A 25,241-nucleotide genomic window follows, 5' to 3' on the forward strand; every position below is an offset into this window, starting at 1 on the left:
ACCTGTGGCAGCTGGATGGATCCCTGGTTTGAAATGCTTGCTTGGGGACCCTGGGTCTGTGATGCATTCAGATCTGTAATGCACAAGAGAAGGACCAGTCACAATACATCATCTGCCATGCCTGTGCCATCATAAAGAGCAAATTCTGACTTTTTCATTACCACCATTTTCTATTTTGCTGCATCTGTCTAGAAAGGAAAGCACTGCTGTATTACAAAGTATACTACAGCCTGGTGAGAAGTACCTTACCCAAAATTGCTCAAATCTGCTCAAGTCTGTCCACTAACACCCAATGAATGATCACTGTTACTATTTTTACAATAAAAGAAATTTATACCCATACTTCACTAACCAGACACACAATAATGGAAAGGTATAAATGCTGTCAGAGGCAGGCTGGAGGGAAACATGGAGCACATAATTAGTACCTTTACTAGTAATAATACAATTCTAAAATTAATAGAGTTGCTATCATTACACTGAATTTTATTTGCAAGCTTTCCTTTTACAGATGAAAAAGAATCATCTGAGCAAATCCAGTTAAAAGTCTACTTGACTGACACTTGCAGTCTGTAACAGATGTTCTGTCAAGTTTATCTGTGTTTATTTCCACAAACTACTTACTCTATTCTTCTCTCAATCCTTTAGGTGTGATGTGGAGATAATACTTGCATCCAAACACTAATAACTTATTTCAAAAGGATTATCTTTCCAATTTTCTCCTGTAAATCCAGAGAATCAGGTACTTGTGTTCCAGCACTGAGCTCTGAAGGCTTTTGTGATGATCTGTGCACTACTTAAAAAACAATAACCAGGGGTTTCCTCCCTAGTCAGCTTTCTGTACCACTTCAGGCCCTCAGAAACCACACCTTAGTAGTTGGCTTTTCCACATCTCTATTTCTGCAAAGCAGTTTTTACCATGAAAACAAGCTGCATAACAAGGGAGCATGTATCCTCATATCTAGGGATGCAAAAAGTCTGCAACAGACTGGCTGCAACACTTTCACTGTAATCTTGGCTCAACCAACCTTTGCTATTACATGAGGAGGGATAACTTCTCATTCCCTCTGCAAAAAGCATTCTGCAGAAAGAAGGGGATGTTGACAACCCTCCCACAGCATGGATAACACCAGAAGCAAGCAAACCCAGCACTGGGGTACTTCGAGCCTTAGTCATTCATGCAGAGACATTTCATGCCTGCTCTGGTCCTTACCCCTTCTTACACGTATGTGCAATGAAAATCTATTATAAAGGAGATACTGTTCTGGGTTTTTTTTTGGTTTAGGGTTGGGTTTTTTTTGTTTTTTTTTTTACACACCGTGTCACTTTAACTGGTGGCAATCTGAAATGACACCTGGCCACATTTGGCATTCCCCTGGCACAAGTGGCTTTCATCAGAAGTCTTCACTGAGGCAGGAGTTTAAGGCAAACAAGCTTGCTGGCACCCTGCAAAGCCTGGGCTCGCTGGCTGCTCCCCATCATGGGGCACTATTCCACGGGCGTGTGGGAACACATTGTAATGCTGTCTCTGCCTGCCTTCAGCATCTCCTCCTCTTTGATATTCACACAGCTGGGGGCAGTAAACAGGGTCTGGGGCTTCGGCTCCAGCGTAAACCACATCTATGTTATACCTCCTGCTGAGACTGCAGGGTTGGTGGCAGAGGCCAGGTATAGGCAAGTGGTGCTTGGTCATAGTGAGATGACACAGCATGTTAAGAAAAATTAATCCCAAATTCCCTTTATTTTACAGCTTTATACTGGAGGTAAAGGATCAAGTTTTGGTCTTGGTGAAAATCCGGAGTAAGTCTTGATTGCAGGTGAGTTACTTGCAATATGTCACACAGCAGGATTTGACTTCCTAACTTACTCAAACAGTCCTGCTTTGTTAAAGATAACTTGTGCATTTATTTCTCTTTGATAGCCGTATTAGAAAAATACTACAATCTGCAGTAACAGAAGAAACCAGAAATATCCTACGTCTCCTTTTATTTATGGAAACTGGATACTTCAGTTTTATTTATTTATTAAAAAGAGCCCTACCAGTGAAAGGTCATCAACCTCTAAACACATTTCATGGTAATTTTACCCACATTAATATTCCTTTTAAGTCCTGTGAGTCTATTCACCTTAAGAAAGTTATGTGCATAAGAATACCAGGCAGTAAGCACTTATTTGAAAGATCTGTTTCCAAAGTTTATGAAGTACGTAATTGGAGAAGCCTAATTACAAATTTGAAAAAACCCAGAAAAGAAAGGGAAACACCTTACACGCAGTTATTTTCCACCATCAAAACTAAACAGTAATTGCTTCACCAATTAAGACAGTAGCTGTTTCCAAACCATTTCTCATTAACTGTTACAACTCTAACCAGCACTGCTGAGCAGTGGAAACTGCCAGCATTCTGGAAAAACAAATCTGATTCTGTCACTATTACTAGTTTAGCTGCTTTTTTTTTTTTTTTTTTTTGTATTTGCAGGAACAGCGGGAGGGCCCCCGGGGGGTGAGACCCCAGCTGCCACTGGCATGACGAGTGGCTTCTCGGCCTGGAAAGGTTGTGCTTAATCCAACTGATGAGGGAAGGGGCTGGTGCTGGCTGTTGTTCGGGTGGCACTCAACGCAGGCTCTGCCTAATAAAAGCACAATGTGTCCTCGGGCCAACATACTCAGCTTGCCAGCAGGGAGGGTGCCTGCTGTCTCCCTGCCCAGTGCCATGCTGGAAGCAGCCAAGCCCAGAGACCAGCTGGTATCACAGGCGGGCAGTGCAATGCGCCCGAGAGCAGCTGCTCGGGGAGGGTGGAAGAACTGCAAGAATTGGTAGTAACAGCCTCAGGTGAAGGAAGAGTGGAGGAAGCAGACCAATGTGCCAGCCAGCATGGGTTCCTGTTATGCAGAGCAGTGACAGCTGCCAAGAAGCATCCTCCTAGCTCCCCTGTGCAGCACAGGAAAACTCCCCGCCCTTGGCCCCAAGCAGGAGAATGGTTGGAGAAATCCTCCTTTTTAAAAGCTGTCGCAAAATGGGAAGAATCCTCCAGAACCAGTCTTGAAAACATCAGCTGCTGACTACTAAAGAACTCAGAACAGGGGACGCTGAAAAATTAAAAAAAAAAAAAAAAGAAAAAAGAAAAAAAAAGAAAATAAATCATCCATGTAGACAGCAAGGCAGAGAAGGGCTGGTGAAGAAAAGCAATCGCTGGGAAGCTATCACGTGCTCCCGGGCTACCCGAGGGAACCTCCCGAGCCCCTCTCCAGGCCCTTTCTCTGCGGCACTACAGCTGACAGTCAGAACTCAGTACGGATGCAGAGCCAGGCAGATAAGGACCATTGGCCTTTTATGAGCCTCCTTTGCTGTGATGGTAAATCACGTGCCAACATCAGCCACAAAATGAGTTTTGTATCATTCCCTTCCCTTAAATTCAGCATTTACTTATCCTGTTTTCAGCTCCCTTCCAACCTGCCGAGTGATGCTTGGGCAGGCTGTGTTCAGCTCAACAGCGCACTCACCAGACCGGCATCCACATCACCAGCATCCGGCAAAAGTGCTCCCACTGCCCCTGCCTGCACCCCTCCCACCGGGGCTGGGCTCTGCCCACTGCCTCAATCCCCACTCCTTGCACAGGAAAGACAAGCAAAGGAGACTGTACCTGGCCACAGCCTTTCTCTTGTTCATTTACACCCAAGGAACACAATTTTCCCCTCATATTTCTAGAAGTGCAGAAAATATTCACAGATTTCCAAACCTTGAATGAAGCTGAGCTGTAGCTCTCAGACCTTTCCACAGGGTCTTCTGTGAGACTCCCAGGTCCCCTCTCCCTCCCACTTCTGCAGCAGCCAAGGGCTGTCCGCATCTCACTGCATCCCAGGCCCTGGAGTTCATGTGCAAACTGAAACACCCTCTAACTGCTTCTCACTTTTGCAAAATTTCTCTCTCCTCAAATAACTCTCTCCTGAAGAGCCAGAGCCAGATCCTCAGCTGCACCACATACACCCTAGACAACACTGAACAGCAGATGAGAAAAATCCCCTCTTTCAACATTGGGCTGGTCAAACTCCCCAGCAAAGAGGGATGTGCTTGAGGTTGGAGGCCAGGCATTAGGGGATCTGCGACAGCACTTCAATGTTCAGGGGCCATGTAGCCTGTTCAGCCCAGCAGTGCCACACCGCAGCACAAAATACCCCTTAAGTCCAGCTTTTTCTCCATTTTATCTCGGCTGATACAATTTCATTAAATAAAGAAAACCCAAGCATTCCCTGTTGTCACCCCCAACACTTTTCTCAAAAGGACTAAGAGGCTGTTTCTACCCAATTCTGTAAAAAACCAAATAACAAATTGTCTCATGCACATAGACATATTGCTAAATCCAACATTAAAACCAAATCAAATTCTTCCCTTTTTCCACGAGTTTCACTCTGGTGCCATGAGGGTAGGTTACAGGAAACAGCAGAGACACACTCTACTCCCCCAAAACAGAAATACTTTTCTAGGCAATCTAAATATAACAGCAGCAGCAGACTGAAGCTTTCACAGGAGTTCCTAAGAGGACCTACATTCTCCAAATGGGGTCTGGGTCCAAACTCAGAGATAGGACAGTTTGTGGCTAAAAACAGGCTAATATTGTTGGGGAAATGGAAAAAAAGTGGCATTCCACATCCCAACTACCATACCCTATCCTTCCTGTGGGACTAAGAGATAGGATTAGTGGAATCGCATAAACTGCCCGGAAGGTGGAGGACAAAGCAATGGCATTTGCAGGCATCTGAGATCAATACATACCAAAACAAACACAGTCCCTGCTCCTGGGAGAGGGGATACAAAAGCCAAGTAAACAACTCATTAGTCACACTGATTCTCACCTCCTGTCGGTTGTCATAGTATGTAAGCACTTCCACATCAAATAAATGCCACGGATTTTCTTCTTCACCCCCTCCTCTCTCTCCCTTGAGAATCGGAGCTCTTCGGGTGAGCCTGGAGTGTCCACAGTGATGATCATGTGAAGGGTAGGAAGACATTACCATGGCACTAGGAAATACTCCAGGCAAAAAAAACCCCTCTCAAGTCTCTGTGTTTTTAATAAAAGCCCTCAGTTTTTCTCCTCCAGCTCTGACCCTAATTTCACAGCATCACAGGATAATTCAAGTTGGAAGGGATCTTGGAAGGCCTCTGGTTCAAACTCCTGCTCAAAGCTGGGTCAACTCTGAGGTCAGGCTGGGTTGGAGACTTTTCCTTCCCACATGTTTCCCCAGGAAAAAAAAAAGGGGGGTGGGAAAAAGAGCGGTTTGGTGGGACCTCGCCACACGGATTTTGCAGAAACTGCATATATACACTGAATTAATTTGCTGTGACTTTCACAGATCTGTGTCTCTTTACAAAATAAAATTCCATTAAATGAAGAGAGACTTATGCCACTTTTAGCAGCAAATATGTTAAAGATTCTCAAAACCATTACTCCTCTGAAAATTATAATATATAGAGTTAGCTTTCAGTTTTACCATTTATTTATAATAACTGGTACCAGTTTTTATACCAAGTTCATCTGGACTGACAGCTGACACATCAACTTCAGGCCAAAGCTATTTGAAATGGCAGAGCTGCTGTATTTAATCCCCCCACCAGCACTCATGCATAATGCAAAGCACAAGCAGACACCTAAAAAACAGTGCTAAATCCACCGGGTCTGGGATATTCAAGGGAATGAGACAGGCTCTCATTTGCCACTACAGTTCAATAGCAAATGGCAGCCTAACTCCCATGAGCTTCACTGGAAGTCCCCACTAGTAAATCCCATGGCACCTCTTTGTCTCTAATGATGCTCCCAGTGGTTCTCGTGCAGATTCATTAGTGACAGACGATTTCCCAGGGAGTTCCAGACACCCCTCCCTTTCCTTCTGGTGAAAGGCACTATGATTGGTTTTGACTGCTTTTCTTAGTGCCTGCTAAGGCTTGCCCAATCTGCAATGGATTTTCTATACTACAGGTTAAATTGTTCATTGGACTGATGGTTGGTGGAAGAGAGGGGGACTTGCCAGGGCACTGCAGCCCTTCACCTTGGAACAGCCTGGACGCTGCTGCTACCACACACGTTCAGACCACTTGGTACAGAAAAGGTGTCTATAAGCTTTGAGGATCTGAGAACAACTGCCTCAGGATCTGAGGACAACTCCTTCACTGGGAGTCGAGATCTCAAATACCCTCAAGAAACCATAACTTCGCACCTCAGTAGATCTGATTTCACAGCAGGAACTGAATTTGGTACCAGGTCTCAAAAAACACTGGGAAATATATTTTGACCCTTGAAGCTACCATGGGAAGAGAAGCCTATTCCCAGCTGACTGAATAAGGCAGGAAATCAATCTGGAAAATTACTGGAAATGCCATTATTCTTCATGTTTATGTTCTTTGTTTAGTTGTTGGCTTAGGTAAAACAATTCAATCAGTTTTCAGGCTTTGCCTCATAACTCTTTAGAGAAGTTTGGTCTAGATAATTTGGACATTTATTCCACTGTAACTGCTTTATCAGAAAGCTCCATAATGGTTCCAACTCATTTATTTGATACTTGTCCTTTGGAGTCGCGTGATGACACAGCCATCTTTTATTGAAGCCCAGTAAACATGCTATTCCTAATACTTGGGGTGTTATCAAAGAAGAGATTTTAAAAACATCTCAAGCTCAGACATTGCCAGTGATACCACTTTTAACATCAAGTTCATAGCATGTCCCTAGTTTGAAATAAGTTAAAATTTTAACCTGCTTACTTGCCTGTGTTATCAGTTGGCTTTAAAGCACAAGGCTTCTGAACTATTTTTGGCATGCTGTTTTTTAATGCATACCAATAACAGAGACTTAAAAATAGGTCTGACTTGAAATCATAACTTGTCTAAGCATTAAATACTCACAGTCTCACCTTGTCAGGGCACAGTGCCTGCCAGCTGTCTGCTTCTGTTTAATATTAATTTATTTAGGTATGAATTCCCTATTAAATTGTCTTTGTGCTAAACTTTGAAGCGTTAGATGGTCAATTACAGACACACACATGGTCCAACAGGTATTCTGCTAACAACAAACACATGTTTTATTGACCTACTTCTTTTCCAGCTCATTAAACACAGCTGCACTCAAATGATCAAGAGAAAATAACCATAAAACCCCAAGAACACCCTTCCTACAAAGGATCACAAGGAACATGACCAGCTGCCAGCACAGGGCTACTGCTCCACCCAGCGTAGCAGCGCCCACGTGGGCACCGCTTCAGGGGCAGGGGCAAGACGTCTAGCCACCGACAACAACAGCGAGGAAGCACCGGGAAACACCCCCAGCCTCTTCATTTGGGTGTCTAATGCAGGTATACCTGAAGTGGGCTGCAGCTGTTTCCCCCCTGCCCCATAATCTGCAGAAGACATTAGGCCAGCAGGCTGAAGTCAAAACAACCCGCGGCCAGTGGGTAACACTCCTGCTTGAATGTTTGCTGAAGAAATGGAAATCCCATGAAGTTACAGACCCAAATAGTGTTTCCATAGACTCAGCAGACAATGAAACCAGCCCTTCTTCCTGCCTCTGGCATGTCCCGATTTCCACCCCACAGCTAAAACACTGCCTCCTCTCCTTCCCTCCCAAAGAGGGAACCAGCTTTAAACCTGAAAAAACACTTGTCTCTGGCACATGAATTCACTCCCTTTGAAATAAAAGGGGACATTTACACATCAAAACTCTTATTCTGAGCTCTCTGTTACCACAGACCAATATTATTGTGCTGATTAACCTTGCTTCATATTTTATGGTTGGTTTTTACTGTGGGTTTTTTTTTTTTTTTAACTACAGGCTTGCTTTGAAATAAAGATTAAATCAAAGACCTTGGCAAACAATTGGTTTTGTCCCCAGCTTTTGGCCGGTCTTTCAGGTGCAACACAAAGTAGTGTGCTCTGGACTGTGGCAAATATTTTATGAGTGCCAGAAGGGCAAAACTCTGTTACAAAAGCCAAAAGGGGGAGGTCATTTATAAAACACACCCAAGTCTCCTCCTAAACACCTTGGTTTTACATGATGGTTTCCCAAGAACAGACTAGATACATCACTTCTTACTCATAAAAGCTTATGAGATCAAAACTCAAGGTAAGTGGCAGAGGACTACTAAGTCCATATATAGAATTTCTGCAGAAGCAAAATAAAAGGCAAAGCACCCGTTTCCAATCAATTACATGCTAATCCTACCCTTTAATAGAAGCTGCTGCTTATTGATTAATGCATGAAAATATATGGGCATTGCTGTGAGTGAACATCTGAGGTATACTTCTTAGCTGACAGCCACAGAGATACTTGTTCTCTACTGAGCTTAAAAGACAGGGAAATAGTAAGTAATTTTTGACTGCAGTTTGAGTATTGGCACAGCCATTTTCATCTGATTTTAGTCCAGTTGGCAGGAAGTACATGCACTGATGTTTGCTTCTTGCAGTCACGAAGAACAACAGCAAAAATTGAACAGTTGCACATTACAAGTTTTGCATTGTAAGCATAGGAACTTTCAGGGTGTGATCAAATATTCTGAAATGGGTGTCCTTTTTAACTGTTTGCTAAATACTCTGTGAACATGTAACTGCTGTGAAAACAGTTTGCATAAGAGCTAAAGGGAAAACTGTACATCAAAGCCAGAAAAAAGCACAATTCTCAAATATGCATGTGCCTTCATCCGTTCAGCCAAGTGCTTTTCTTGAGTACATGGAACGTACTTGGATCCACTTTCCTTTCTTCTGCCCCCACTTCTCTCCACTAAGGGCAACACTGGTCTAACCCTTAAGCCTAAATTCATCACCCCCTCCTTCTGCCTTGTCTTTACTAAAAGTTTTCTTTTTCTCTAGTCCCACAGCAGCGACTCTGCGGACCCTGGCTCAGCCTTGGGCTAACTGCCTCTGGTTCCTTCCCATCCCCTCACTTGATGTGCTGTAGCCCTGCACCCACTAGTGACATCCCGCTGCTCCAGAGCATGGGCCACTTCCCCACGGCAGAAGAAAAGTGATGCTGTGTTTTAAAACACCCTCCTCTATTTATTTTCACCTTCACTTCAAAACTGCCTGTTTAAAACAGAAGCCTTTCTTAGGACCTTTGTCCCCTTCCTGCTGCTGATGTGCTGTAATGTCAAGTTCCTTTGCATAGGAGACAGCTTCTGTGCAGTTCTTGCTGTCAGCAACTAACCTGTAATTACCAACCTCAATTAAAAAAAAAAAAATCTCTTTTCATCCTTGCCAAATATACTAGCTTCTCTGTCTGTCGTGTATTCTTTAACGTGGAATATACTCAATGACGTTTAAAGGCCCATGGACTTCTTAAATTTTATATGTCAGACCCTAAACAAACACAGCCAAATCACACCTATTTTTGTATCATTTATGTTCCAGCTCTAGATCAGACTTCCAAGGGACACTCAAAGAATCTCAGCAGGTGACTGTTGGAAGTCTTACTAGTTGATTAAACTAAAAACTGCTTCCATACTAGCACCAAGGCTCCTCCCCTTTACTGCTCCACCAAAAATTTACACCCAAAGGAAAATTTTCTATAGCATCTGGGGAGGCAGAACAAGATACTCCATGAAATTTCCTCTAGCAGTGAGGCTACGGCCAATATAATTTATATGGAAGGCAATCGGGTGCTCCTGTGATGAATGACAGTAAAAGACAGACAAGACAATCTTCCCCAGTTTCCCAATAAATATTTAACAACAGATGCTGCTGAGAAGGTTTCATATTATTAAGACTTCATTACTTTTACACAACATGCTACAGGCCATTTCCTGGAATATGTAAAGTATTATACTAAATAATTTAAATGAGATTGTACTTTTCAAAATAAGACAGACAGATACACTTGGTGATTCAGCTACATGATTTTACTGGGTGTGTTTGCATATTTAGTATCTTGCAAAATTTGATCATTCATAAGCAGCTTCTCCCAGCCATTAGGATGCATTATTTATTCATATGTGTGCATCTATTTCAAGTTCTAACTGCATCACAAAATCACACACAAAACATTTTTAGGTACTAAAGCAGAACACCCAACCAGGCGTCCACCTACAGATCACATTACCTAAGAAAAACACAGACCTCCCAAGGTATCTTCCTGACATCAAACAACAATTAGCAAGACTGTTGTTTTGTGACTGCTTTTCCTGAGAGAACACCACTTGCTGCCAAAGTGACAACTCTGCACAACATTGAGCTGGAGCTATTTCACTACAAACCAAGCTGAGCAGCTGTCTGGCAAAAGACCCCCTGCCCAGAGTCTTCTGCTTCAAAACATGCTCCTTTCCCTCCTTCAACTTCTGTGAAACCCAGATCTACTGGAACAACCTTGCCTAAGTAAAGAATAAATCTCTGTGTAAGAGATGATGGTCCAAACTATTCCAGTCTCAACTGATGCCAGTAATTCCACTGACTTAAAAAAACACTGCACTGAAGCTGGAACTGTAAATATGAGCAAAATGAGAAAGATTTGGCCATCATCCTGTTGTTTAACAATTAGCCTGCAAGCAATGCAACCATCAGTATTGATGGTGCATATTTACACCAACGCCAGTGGTACCTCAAAAGAGAGGGATGGACACTCTCTTTGCTCCATTTCATCACCTTAAAGATCTACACTATTTTAAACTTCCCTCCTAATGAATGAGCTCTAAATGAGAAGATATTAGAAAGAATAAAATCAGACAGGCATTACACAGGAAATTCTGTACTTACATTAGCGTACAAAATAAAACCAGAACATCATTAACTGCCTTAATTAAAAGGTTATGTAATACCACTGCATCTACTGTGGTTATGTTCAGAAATGAGAAAACGGATTTTGAGATGAGAAAATGAGTAACAGAAGTACAAAACCCTAGCACTACAGAGCTGAAAAGCAAGTGTTACTTGAAGTATACTAATTGCAGATGACATATAATGACATATTTTTCACTTCAGTATCACACTGCCATGTGATTTAATCCCTTTTGCCATCTGCTTTAAACAAATGGCAGTGTTATTCCCAAGAGGAAAAAAATACTTCCCCTGTGATTCACTTCCACCAAGTATCCTACAGACACTGATGTCTTATGGCAGAGCACAAAACTCAGTGTTCCGTGGTATGGAGATGAGGCAAATTTTCTGTTATCTGTTCCAGAGTAAGATCTTATTTGTTCTAATAAATCAACGTATTTTTGAACTTGGGAGATGCAGGTGCTGATGTTATTCAACTTCATATTATTAGATCTTACCATTGCATTTTATTCTCTTTATAACTTCTGTTGAGCACTGAATGGGCTCTATGCTCACTATGCAGACATCCATGCTAAGAGTAGAAAAGATACAGTGAACACACAAAGGGTGATTTGGAATCAATTTCATGTTGTATTTCTTCAAAAGGAATAATTTTTTTTATGATGAGAGTGGTGAAACACTGGACCATTGCCCAGAGATGTGGCAGATGCCCCATCTCTGGGAATGTTCAAGGTCAGGTTGGATGGGACCCTGAGCAACCTGATCTAGTCAAAGATGTCTCTCCTCATTGCAGGGGGTTGGACTAGCTGACCTTTAAAGGTCCCTTCCAACACAAACCATTCTCTGATTCTCAGTTTGACATTACTCAATTAAAAGAGAGAAAAAGCTTAAAGTAGCTCAAATTATCACATCTGTTCAGGAAGGTCTCTGACAAATCTGGAGCTCCATGGCCATGTCATCTTTTACTTTTAAAAGATTTCCCTTCTTCCCTCTTCTCAAGTGAAAGAACAGTGGAAAGAATTCACCTGCTGTGCAGGGCAAACAGTGAAAAAAATTGCACTATTAAAAATACTGTGAAAGACACCAGAAAAACTCAAAATAGCCAGAAAAGCATCTTTACATGCCATTCCACTTGGCCAGCCATTGGCTACAAAAGATGCTGTTTAAACAGGAGACGTGTAAAGTGTGTGCTGTACGGGGTAAAATTACATCCCAGTTCAGAAGATGAGAGGGTCAGATGTCCTTAGAAGGAGTTGGTGCAGCAGCAATAGTACAGAAATTAACTAACAGCAGTCATATATGCCTTTTTTTTTTTTTGTGGGAGATGGTAATAATTCAACAGGTGCCAAGTGATGAAAGCAACCTTATTCAACAAAGTCCTCAATATGGGATCTCATTAACCACCTCGAGTGCTGGCAGCAGTGGCTATGCTCACTTGAATAAGGACCTGAGTTCCTGAGCTTTGGCTCCTGCCAAAATCCTGAACTGACTTGGAACCACAGGGAACAGCTTGTACATCTCCAGATGAATTTTCAAAACCATAGTGCAAAGCATCCTTCACCTGGTTCTTATCACACTTACATCAGCTTCACACAGTATACCTCTTCTGATTGCAACAGAATCACCTTACACAAATACGAGAAAAGAGACAGGCCCATACAGCACCATGCTCATCCTCTCTGATGAAAACACATGCAGATACTTTTACATAATGTCATTAGCCCATAATTGATGTAAAGGTAGCCAAAAAATAACTTGTTGGTCTGAATCTCATCTCAAATATTACCAATAGGAAACTAAAACAAATGAATCTTATGTACAGTTTTAAGAACAGGTTCAATAAAGCAATCACTATTAGCACAATCTGCCTTAAGGAACAGAAAAGTCTTCTAAAGGATAAGGAAAAAAAATTGAGTTACAGGATACTACCCATGTTTCTGGGGTTTTTGGTTTTTCTATTGCAAATTAAATATTTTTCATCTCTAGAAACCACTTTCTTTGATGAAAAACACTATAAATGAACACAAAATAAAACTGTCTCATTTGCTTATATGCATATATATATGTACAAATTTCTGTCCTTCAAAAAATACTAAAATCACATTAGTCAAATAGAGCCCTATTTTTTTTCCTCCCTGGTTTTGCATTTGGCTGTTTATGGAGATCACAGGTTTTTCTATGTTCCCTATAAAGATTTTAACTGTATTTTTCACTATGTCATGCACAAAGATCCTTCATGCTAACACTGCAAATGTCTGGGGAAAAAAAAAAACCTCCCACAATCAAGTTTCAGTGCAGTTTTCCAGATTTATCACTTTTCAATTCCATTGCTGTAGCTACAACATCTGAATAAAAATAATGAAAAGGCAGTACCAGCAAACAATGCTGTTGACTTCAAAGCTTACAAGAATTAAAATTGCACTGATTCCTGAAATCAAAGAGGTGAATCCATAGGTAAAACCTTAGACATCACTCTGGCCAGTTAACCTGACAAGTCAATTAAATGCAAGAGTAATTTATTCAATTCTCAATCTAGTCTGACAGAAAAACTTTACTTCCCCTGATTCCTAATTAGCCAAAGTAGTTGTCTTCTTTCTTGCAGATAATTTCAAAACCGTTTGTGTAAAGCATTAACACATTTTTCTTTCAATCGTATTTTCCTCCTGTTGACTGACACACCTTTTCTAGCGAGTGTACTTGTGCCAGTTTCAGCTTTGTGGGAACTGGCCCCAAGGTCTTTACTAAAGTTCCATCCCATACACATAAAACAATGATATATAATCATGATGCTAAGTATGTGAAGAGATCTATGTCTTACCCTTAGAAAATATGAATGGAAAATTATGCACTGGAGGAATGTAGCTGTTTCCATTTGAGTGTATTTATGAAGCTAAATTGCACAGTACTTAACATACAGTAGAATGCAGTGTGATTAACTCTTTGACAATGCATTCAGGTGCTGCTTCTCATCAAATAACTTAAGGTTTTTTTAACAGACTAGACTTATTACAGGATGCCTAATAATTCTAGGAAAATTAATCAAACCCATAAATTCCTTGCCTCTACACATAAAACTTTTGTACACAAAACTTACTATATGCAGGATTTCACAGAATCACAGAATGTTAGAGATTGGAAGGGACCTCGAAAGATCATCTAGTCCAATCCCCCTGCCGGAGCAGGAACACCTAGATCAGATCACACAGGAACGCATCCAGGGGGGCCTTGAATGTCTCCAGAGAAGGAGACTCCACATCTTCTCTGGGCTGCCTGTTCCAGTGCTCTGTCACCCTATTTGGCTATGTATGACTCTGGTACATGGCTATTTCCAGTAAACTATATTTGTTTCTTAGTTCAATTTTGACTTATTATTTAGGAATTTTTTTGAAATATGATTATGAGACTTTATACACAGAGCTGGTTGAAAAATGCAGGAAGATGTCATGAAACATTCATCGACATGAAATATGAAAAGTTTCAGCTAACTGAGTCTCTGTTTTCCTTCACAGTGATCAGAAGGGACTTTATCCTACATAGGTGTCAGGAAATAGGGGCAGAAGATCAGAGATATTCTTAAACTCTGATAAACTCCCTGGGGAAAAAGCATGGCCAAAAAAAACACAACAGAAAGGAAATCAGCTTCCTTGTAAGAAACATTCGTACTGTTCAGCTTGATTCACATTGCTTAGGAACAAGTGATATAACTTCATTTCCATGTGCAGAGCCATTTGCTGGGGCTTCAGATGCCATCTGTCTCTCAGAGGGAAGTTTTGCATTCTTCTCATTCCCCCCTCCCTGTACAACAGCTCCTGATGCATGACAGAAGCAAGTCTGAATCACACAGACTCATGCACTGCATGATCAGAGCACAAAATACTTGTCACCCTCCAAATTGCAAACATGACTGTGAAATGTGATAGCACATCTCTCTGGGGGGAGGCTCCCAGCCCTGCCTGCTCTACCAACTCTCCAGGGGGCTTGGCAGCACCATCTGCACCATCAGGATGCTGCAAGGATTTGCTGTGCTGCTTTGCCAAAGGTGCCCTGTGACTCAATCAAGGCAGCAGCTGCAGGTTTTACAGACACAGCCAGAGACACTGACACTAGCCTGTTACTCTACCTCTTGGACAGACTTTGTAGCCAAGCACAGGTCCCCAAGCTGCTGGGACTGCATTGGTGCCCTGTTACCAGGGCAAGTTAAGGATGTCTACACAAGACGCAGTGACAGCATCTTAGCACAAAGCTGGCCCACTGTAGGTGAAGGGCATCTTTACATAGAGCAGCTCTGCCAGCTTATCTTAGAATCAGTGCAATTAAACTGGTGCAAGCCAGTTTAATTACACCAGACACTCTCATGTGGGCTCAACAGAAAATATCCTGGCTAGCTTGCATCTGAACATCTGCCAGCTAATCCACTTTTGAGAGGTTTAAACACACATATGTGTTCCTTTTCAAATTCGCACCACCTTAGCTAACCTATTACTAAAATGACAACTTCAGTCAAACTAGAACAAGTTTCACCAGGCTAATTATTTAGGCATTTTTAGAAATATTAATCTCTTTTACTAATCAGCTTGGTTTGCTGATTGTGGTGATGAGACTAGCCTGCCCTACCTTTGATTATAAAATGCTATTTTGGCAATACACATGCCAAGGACTGTAGTGGATGCCTGCTTAATACCTTACAAGCAGTACTAAGGAGAAAGTACCTTAAACAAGGACTTTTTTATCTGAACAGCTTCCAAGATTTGCCATAAGACAATTAAAAACCATTGTACATGTGTACATTTTCAACTTCTGATCACTAGTCTTTGCTGTGACCTGGCCTGCAAGCAGCTGGTGGGAGAACAGAAGTCATCCTGCACTGAGAGCTGCAGAAAAATGGCAGCTTGCGCTCTGCTGCAGTGCTGCCTTGCCATGTCACACCTGAATTTCACAAGTGTTCAGGAAAAGCCCACGAGGTTACATAATCTGTTACACCAAAATCACGCTATTGTCCTCTAAGTCTTTTAGCTGTTGTGTTTTACATGCCGCTCTGCAACTCTCACAATAACAAATGAATAAAGACACCAAGTCAGATCAAAACTAGCATTGTGCAACATGAGAAATAAACCTCAGAGAGTTTAGAGTTTCTCTTCTTATCACGTTACTAAGTCCTCCAGGGAATTTTCAGAGCAATGCAGTGCTCAAATAGGTGGCATCCTCCAGTCATTTTGGTAGCCACAGTCAATAACTGCCATACATTCTACATATCTTTGGGGTTTCTGGCAAAATACAGGAATTAAGAAAGTTAATGCAGTAAGAGCTATTTTTACTATCAGGAGAACTTATCGCCAAACATTGTATTATCCCTTAGAAGTTATGTAATTTTCTTTCTACAACTACAGAGTCTTTCAAGTTATTTTCAGTTCATTCTCAACGAAGAAAGAAGAGGGTGTTTGACCATGGATGACCATTTTAAGATGATAAATCAAAAGTTATTCTAACTAGAAATCATCAAGTAATGCACATATGTTCTAAAATAGACAGTAAAATGCACTTGAAACAGCAAGAGTGACTTCAGCTCGCAAAAAAAAAAACCCAACCAACCAACCAACCAACCAAACAAAAAAGTCATAAAGCACTGGGAAAGGATTTGCAAGGATCAACATTCTGGGCTTTGTTATGCAGACACAAACAGGGGTTTTGGTTTTTGTTTTCAAAAGCTTTCTGTATTTCTGTTCTGCTCATTTTCTCACCTACCATCAACAAGCTTGCAAAGTGGCATGCAATTGTTTTATCAAAATCTATTCCTTCCACTGCTACCAGTCTGTCTTCGTTCCTAGGACTATTCGTTCTGAGAGGTAGCAAACTGCCCATACTACTTGTTAATTAAATAAAGTGTTAATTACCATTATTAAAGGCATCCTTGTTGCTTTTGCAGGAGAAAGACATCTGCTGGTAAGGACCAGTGGATTTCCACAGTGCACTGGTTAATGCTGGCTGACAAGAAGTGTCCATTCTGAGGTCCACCTGAGTTTCACTAGTCCTTTCTATATCAGAATTTGAGATGTTCAGCCCATATACACCATCCTCATAAACGAGAGAAGACTCTGATCTGTTGAGACTGCTTAGAGACACACAGACTACAGCTTCATTTAAGTAGAATGTATTTTCACCACGTAAGCTGTCCGATTGATTATGTCCCATGATCTGCAGAAGGGGAAAAAAGCCAAGAGAACAGCATTTTCACCTTTGTCCAGCACCAGAATCATAGAATCACAGAATATCTCACATTGGAAGAGACCAATAAGGACCATCAAGGCCAACTCCCTGCTCCTTGCTGGACTACCTAAAACTAAACCATATGACTAAGAGCATTGTCCAGAAGATTCCTTATACCTAAAATTAACTGCCAGACAGAATGGGGATTCATAGGAAATAGTCACCTCATTTCCCAGAAGATAACCTCACAGCATGTTGAATAGGTTGTGCATTCATGAGTAAACAGCAATAACCTAGTACATTTTGCCTTAGCTCCCCTCAAAACACAGGAAGACTCAATAATAAATGCAAAATAGCAAATAACAAAGGGCCACTACCTGGGACGCACTGAGGTCTGCTGATTTGTTTCAGAGGATTAATATTATGCCCCATGGCTCAATGAGGTACCACTTCACATATATAAATCTGTGCACACTGCAGTCCAAACATAACATTGTACCTCACGTAGACATAATCACAGAGAACAGGACTGTAGCAGTCAAATTAGGAATAGCAAACAGCATTCAGCAAGCGGCCATGGCTCCCAGGGTCTGAAAATGCAACTCCTGCAAAGTCTCCCTGCCTGCAGGTGTTTATAAAGGCCAAGCTCATAAAAACTAGCAGTAGCAGTGTGAGTTAGTGCAATGTTTGGCCACCCAAAACTAGCTAGCTAGGTTCAGCATCATGGCAAAAATACTGGGCTGGGAATACTGGCTGACTGGCAACCACTCAGCCAGCCCTGCTGCTGCAAGGAGTATGGTAGTGGGAAATGCAGGACAAAGATGACTGCAAGGCCTGGAATGCATCCAAAGCCATGTAGTTTACCTGAAATAAAAATACAAGTAGTCTTGAACATGAAATATTAGAGTAAGTACTACTGCTCTTTGATACTCAGCATTTCATTGCTTCTCTGTGTGATGCTAACCATCCCTGTATCAGCCTATCATCCTTCAACTTCCTCTCCTTGAAAGATTTCAGAAGTCCCATGCATTAAAGCTGAAGGACAAGTTCAGTTTTGGTTTTACCATTTAGTTCTTAAGCACTGCCAAATAAGTCGAAATTGTACTGCAAGCTACACCAGTAAGTGCATTGGTTGTTTGGACTGGGCAAGCACATATGAGTAAGTCATGTTCACAAAAGCCAGATGAAAAGGGGGAGGTCAGAGGCCAATCCTTCACCCCCTCATGCAGGCACAGGCTTAGACACTGAATGGTCACGGCCTGTTATGGGTCAGTTACCAGCTGAAAAACTAGGGAGGTGATGGCCTGAAAAAAGGCTCTACAGAGCATCTCACATTTTCTTGTGAGAATGAAAACCTGGGGAAAAGAAAAAGCTGTTTGGGTCAGTGAGCTTTCAATATATGTAAGGCAAAATGTTTTGATTTTCAGGTGCTTTAGAGACCAGTAATGGAAGCGGAGACCCTACCCACTGAGGCAGGGACTAGAGGCCAGGTCTGACCTGGCAGATGAGCACCCGGACAGCTGAGTTCAGAGTCAGCCTCTGTCCTTCACCCTCAACATACTTAATCATTTTTAGTACTAACTGCTTAAGCAGCCTCAGAGCTGCCTTAAATTGCATCACCTAATAATGACCATCTCCAAGGATTTATACGGTCAGGGATGAAGGCACACACCAAACCCTTCCCATAAGGGGCTGCTTGTTTCAGGGGAGCAGGACAGCAGGGCCTGACACACGGAGTTCACAGCAGCCTGGTATTTCCCACTTCTGCACCAGCCCTTGTTCCTCACTGGAAACAGTACTGTTGTCCAGGAACAAGAACAGCAGCTGAAAACTTCAGTAAAAGCTTTATACACCTCAAGCATTACAATAATTCATCTTTCCTACAAGAGGTGGGATGCACAATGTACCTTGCAAACACAGCAGCAAAGCAGAATAAAGCACAGATTCTCACACTTAGAAATTTCCATCTCCTCAATTTAATACCCATGGGTCTGAGTTTGGCTTAACATCACAGAATGGTTGAGGTTGGAAGGGATCTCTCGAGGTCATCTGGTCCAACCCCTCTGTTCAAGCAGGGCCACCCATAGCAAGTTGCCCAGGACCATATTCAGATGGCTTTTGAATATGTCCAAGGACTGAGACTCCACAACCTCCCTGGGCACCCTCACAGGAAAAAAAGTGTTTCCTGATGCTCAGAGGGAACCTCCTGTGTTTCATTTTGTGCCCATTCCCTCTGGTCCTGTCACTGGGCAACACTGGAAAGAGCTTGGTTCCATCCTCTTTACACCCTCTGCTTCAGTCTTTATATACATTAGTAAGAAGCCCTGTGAGTCTTTTCTTCTCCAGGCTGAACAGCTCAGCTCTCAGCCTTTCCTCACAGGAGAGAAGCCCAAGTCCCTCACACATTTTCACTGGACACTCACACACACAACCCCCCAGCTCCATAGCCCTATGTCTCTGTTGTACTGGGGAGCCAGAACTGGACACAGCACTCCAGGTCTGGCCTCACCAGTGGTGAGTAGAGAGGAAGGATCTCCTCCCTCGACTTGCTGGCAATACTTTGTCTAATGCATCCTGGGAGACCATTAGCATTCTTCAGAGCAATGGCACATCATTGGCTTATGGTCAGCTTGGTGTCCCCCAGGATCCCCAGGTCTTTTTCTTTCTGCAAAGCTGCTTTCCAGCAGGGTGGCCCCCAGCGTATGTTGATGCATTGGGGCTGTTCCTTCCCAGGGGCAGGACTTTGCACTTCCCTTGGTTAAACCTCATGAGGTTCAAACAAAGCCCTTGGATACGCCTGAACTTTAGCTTCCCACACACTCTCACTTATTGTCTTACCAAGCAACAAACCCAGACATACTAGTCTATTTGTCAAAGAAAGTCTCTCTAGGTCTGCAGCTGGGGACATAATTACGGCGGGGAACCACACACCTCATAGCTCCCTGTGGATGACAACAGGCTACTTTGTCGACCGTGCTTCCAGTGCCAAAGGAGCCTCTTCTGCATTTTCACACTGTCTCTTTCTCTCTCCACCATTTTCTGGCCCTCCTGGAGCCTCTCCAGGCTCTGCTGGTACTCCTGCAGCTGCAGCGCCAGCCCCTGATGGCTCCTCTCCAGCAGCTCCTCTTGGCACCCGCATTCCCTCTGCCGCTGCCCCAGCCGGCTCTTCCTGGCCTCCTGCTCCCGCTGCCGCTGGTCACATTCACGCAGCCACCACTGCTGCTCCTGCTGAAACTGCTGCTTAAGTTTGTGGATGTTGGTCAGCTCCACCCTTTGTTTTTCCAAATTCCGGTATTTTTCTTGTTCCAGAAGGAGGTTTAGCCGAGAACTGTAGCCCCGGCTGGTCTTCTCATTCTCTTGCAGGAGTAACCTATGGAGCTCTCTGTGGCTGTCCTGGATAGCTAATGCTGCCTAGACACCAGAACAAAATCAGACACAAATGTTTAGATACTAGCATTAATCCACATCTGTAGTTTTACATAGAAGTATTATATAAATAAGCTTCAACTTCCTGTAATATCAGCACTTAATACTTTTTGGGAGGTTATTCCTCATGCAAGTAGAGAACATTCTATGTTCACGACCCTACCAAGAGGTATTTCTAAAAGCACTCAACCATTTCAAGCACTTTCAACATGTCTTCTGGTTTACACTTGGTATTATTATATATGTTTATGTTACAGCTGTGCACATGCACTTCAGTTACAGCTGGGGTCCTGTACTGTCAGAGGATGTTAAGACACACAGGAAAAATGATTTTTCATGGTTAGAGGCGGCATTAAGGCACTGTGAATGCTACACTCAACAAAGTAACCCTAATATAGATATGGCTTATACACAAAAAACTGTACTGTTTCCAGTACAGCTCACTCCAACTCTTAAGGCTCTCCTTGCTAACCTGCAACAACGCAGCCCTAACATCAGTCTTACAGGCACCTGCCAACACATCATTAGGACTGCACTGCTACATGCACCTGACCAAGATATCTGTGCCAGTATAGTAATGATTTCAGTTCTGATGTTTCAGTTGTTTGACAACCGAGCGCACTATATTCCATCCTTCACAAGGCTGTTGTGACATTGTTTGCCTTAAAGACTGTGACATCCTCCAATAACACAAAAATAAATAGCTGGGATTAAGAAGAAAGAAAAGCAAGAAAGCCCTGGATCTGCTGAGGCACTTACTGCACATACTATCTTCATGGGAATCTACTTCAGTAGACATTCCCAGGGAATGCCCACAACCCCATTACCCCATGCCGTCCACCCCAGAAAGAGTTTTTAACTTTATGTAATGTGCAATTCCCACTTTTCTTGTCTCTTCTCTCCATATTGGGTCAGTTCCAGTGATCTGAAAACAGGGCAAGGACAAGATCTTCTGCTTGTTTCTCTGCACCTATACTGACAGCTTATGTAAATCTTCGTGGTCTGAAAAGGCTTGATCCCAAACCTTACTGTACTGTTTTTCAATTTTTCAAAAATTTTGCCTGAATGACAAGCTTTTTTAATTTGCTTTTGCATTGCTTCAGTCCACTTAACTTCTAGGCCCAAGGTTTCCAGGTTTATTATGAAGTATGCTAATGTCAAGAGGGTCTAAAAATTAAACGTACTGAAATGAAACATTTTTAAACAAAGTTACAAAACGGCACCTGAATAAGAAAAAATAAGTTAAAATACCAAAACTTAGCATGAAAGAGGCCGAAACTTCAGACTAAGGCCCTTCAGAATACGCACAATAATTAACTGAGATTGAAATATCTAAAATAGGTTGATTTGTTACCTAAGTGGCAGAGGCACTGTTTACTAGTAGCCAGGAGAATAGTGTAAAAAAAAAATACTATAATTTTTCAATATTTTGAACTACAGCTTCAGAAATCTGTGTGCAAAATTACATCAGTTCAGTTAGAGCTATCATTTTTCTTCCCCTGTAGATTTCTGGACCATATACCATCCTTTTTTGAGTGGGAATTAATTTCCAAGCAAGCATTATTCAGTTCTTGAAAGAAACATACCACTGATGTAGAAAAAAAACATATTCTATGACAACTTATGCAACAGTCAGTAGAGATAAGTATCCACTGACATAATGTCTAAAAGTAGGACAAGATTAAAACAAACCTGAATAAGTAAATTATTAAGACTAATTACTCTACAAAGTTAAGAGTGGAGTAGTCACCTGTATGCTGTACAAGAGACGGGTTAAGTTCTGGATTGCTTGTACAATCTAGAAAATAAAAGAGAAGGACTTTCAAAGCTTTGACCACTGTCAACTAAATAGTTACTGCATTCTGTCTGGGGTTTAAATAAACTCACCTCTGTCCCTTTAGATCCTGGGAAACTCATACTTCCTCCCTAAAATAAACACATATTGCTTTAAAATGTAGTTTTTAACTTTAGAATTGTATCATCTACATATTTTTTTTTAAAGCTAGTGGAGTCATTCATATTGCTAATATATGCAGTGCTGAGTCAAACCTTTTTGTGGGTATGTGAAAAAAGACAGAAGCAATAACCTATGAAGATTAATAATTCATCAACACTGGAGTTTCTGTGGAAATCACTCGAGATTCTAAACACAACTGTAAAAACAAGAAATATTTCATCCACAATTTTAATCCTCTCATGACTAATGCTACACAGAAAAGACATTTCCGTTCGTTCTTTGTTTACTTGACAGTTTTGAAATACAGTAACCAGACTTCTGTATATACAGCAGAGTGGATTTAGATTACTTATAGTAGGATGAAACAGCACAAGACTCTAGAGGTATTAATGTAGCAAGAAGCTGGCAGAAGTCATGTTAGTGGTTACAGCAAATGCCTCAGATGTGCTGTGAGTTCCTAAGCAAAGGCTGAGTGCCCACTGTACGATGCAAAATGAACCAGCATGGTTACTACTGTCCACTGCAGTGAGGCTCAACCATTTCACACCTTCCACCCAGCTCTCTTTTTCTAAGAAGCTTTCTAAATTTATGAGGTGAAGCCACCCAGAATCCCTTCAGCATGAAGTACAGCTCCTCTGAGAAGATAAGGTGAAACGGTGGAGAAATAAAACACAATCCCTTCTGAGGCTATGCTTGAAAAGACTTCCTGTATGATTTTTCTCTTTTTTTTTTTTTTTTTTTCAGAGGAGCCGAGGAGGGTTTGGGGAATATTTGCTCTCTCTCTGATTTTCCTGAGTTCTCTATGGAGTTTCATTTTCCAACACAGAGAGCAAAGCAGCTGCTCCATTTAACTGTGACAACTGAAGATGAAAAAGGCCAGGCCCCAAAACACAGCTCAACGCAAACAAGTTAGGGGGAAAGGGAGCAACAGCTGCGGCATTTCCTCCACCCCTCTCTCATTATCTCCCTTCAGTATTTCCCTCTATTCCCTTTCCACATCTTCACCTCCTCCTGCACTTCCCACTGCACCCATGAGCCATGTAACTGCTCAGCTCCGCCGTGAGAAGCAGAGGACTTCGCACAGATGCCTCTGTGCAGTACGAGGACTGACACAAGGGAGCTTCACTCTTCCTTTGCTGGGTGGCCAAGATGAGCAGCAGGCAAGGAGGAAGACCAAGGCCAAGAAGGAGAGAGAAGAAGGAGATGCTGGCAGGGTGAGGAACAGTGAGTGTACAAAGGAAAGCCCATATGTGGAACAAGAGTGGGGTGAATTGTTCCCCTTCTTTCAGTTTTTGAAGTCCTGTTTAATTTAATAAAAGAGGTGGAGGGGGACTGAAGGCTTATCTGGCTTTGGCATGGCCAAGGGGTAGCAAGTGGCCAGCCCAAGTGGCCAGCCCAAGTGTCTGTGGTCTCGTCACTACAGCACTGCTTGAAGGCTGGGGGATGAGCCAAGGCAGGCTGCTTGAGCTAGCTGGAGTGACAGCAGCATTGTGGCTGCACCACTACAGCTTTGGCACAAGCCCTGTAAGTCCAGCTGGGCCCAAAGCAAGATATTCAGCTGTTTAACCTGTCCTGCAAGCCACCACCACCTCCCTGCAAGTCTTCCCAAGCACCCTGGTTCAGAGTGATGAGCAGCAGTATGTGGACGGTCAGATCCCAGGGCAGGCTGTGTGCACAGTGCCTCAGACAGCTCTCCATAGATGCGATCACAAGGCAGGCACAGTGTGGACAAGATGGGGGACTACCATCCACTGCTGCCCGCTTAGGACCCCACGTGTTGCAGAGCCTACAATCCTCTAATGCTTAGCCAGCATCTAACTCCCAAGATGGGACTTTCATTCCAGCTTTCCAGCTCTTGGTTTCCCAGGCTAGCCAGTCTGAGCCCAGTGCTGTCAGCCCACAACCCCAGGACTACACATCCAGCATCCAAAGGCAGCAGGCAGGAGAAAATCCTCTGCCCTTGAAAGCCCTCGCCTTGCCTGTTTTGTGTGCTCGTTCTGCCACCTCCTGGTAAGCCTGATTCTGACATGGTAAACTGTCACATGAGTCTTGCCCAAATAATAGACCAGACCAGAATAACTCAGGGTGGAAGAGTTTGCTGCACATCCTTCTACTCCAGCCGTGGCTCAAAGCAGGGCTAGATTCAAAGTCAGATGAGGTAGCTCAGCGCCTTCTCCAGTCAAATCCAGGAAGTCCTCAACCTCTCTGAACAGCCTGTTCCTGCTTAATCGCCCTTGTGGTGACTTTTTTTTTCTTATGTACAGTCAGAATTTCCCCTGCTGCAACTGGTAGCCTTGTATGCACATCATTTTGCTGTGCAACTCTGAGAAAAGCCTGGCTCTGTTCTCTATAACCCCAATGGCAATGTTTTCATGTGGAGCTACTGAAACTTTTAATGGGCTAGATCTGAGTCCCTCCATCCTCTATAGGTTATTTTATTTCCCCTCACCTAGCTTCTGTGCTCCCTCACTCAGACTTCTGTTTTCACCCCTTTTTTTCCACACACACTGTTCTTCTGCTCCCATCTAACACAGCAGTCTGGTAAGTAACATGACCTAGAACTGAACATGAGGCAGGGTTATAGGGAGATCAGTGTATTAGCAAGTCTTCCAGAAATAGCTAGTAAAAAAAAAAACAAAAAAAACAAAAAACACCAAGGTTCCAAGCACACAAGCCCTCCTTCAGATTTGATGCGAAGACAGTATACTAAGGCTAAGTATCTCCCTTTCTAGAACACTTTGCTTCCCATTTCAAGTTATGTATCTTCTATTCTTGTCTCTCCCCTTATTCCTATTTAGTCCTGCTACTCCACCTAAGGACTCCACAATTACAGTTCAGTTTATTTTCACACAATAATTCATACTGCTTTTTACTCCTAACACTCTTTGCTGCCACCTGCAATTTGGCATT

General features: G+C 42.6%; 1 protein-coding gene across 1 annotated transcript in view; it reads right to left on the reverse strand.

Annotated features, from left to right (window-relative positions):
- Nucleotides 1-25,241, reverse strand: part of ARHGEF28 (Rho guanine nucleotide exchange factor (GEF) 28) — a gene marked incomplete at its 5' end in the record, with an annotated part of 52,982 nt that overhangs the window by 76 nt on the left and 27,665 nt on the right. The window contains 5 exons of the mRNA XM_010081698.1: nucleotides 1-73; nucleotides 16,636-16,936; nucleotides 19,880-20,359; nucleotides 22,125-22,172; nucleotides 22,262-22,300. The exon at nucleotides 1-73 is cut by the window's left edge and continues 76 nt beyond it. Coding sequence (XP_010080000.1) covers nucleotides 1-73; nucleotides 16,636-16,936; nucleotides 19,880-20,359; nucleotides 22,125-22,172; nucleotides 22,262-22,300 — 941 coding nt within the window. The remainder of the gene's footprint in view (nucleotides 74-16,635; nucleotides 16,937-19,879; nucleotides 20,360-22,124; nucleotides 22,173-22,261; nucleotides 22,301-25,241) is intronic.

This window comes from Pterocles gutturalis, unplaced genomic scaffold, assembly GCF_000699245.1.
Source record: "Pterocles gutturalis isolate BGI_N339 unplaced genomic scaffold, ASM69924v1 scaffold43459, whole genome shotgun sequence".
In the NCBI taxonomy this organism is placed as follows: domain Eukaryota; kingdom Metazoa; phylum Chordata; class Aves; order Pterocliformes; family Pteroclidae; genus Pterocles; species Pterocles gutturalis.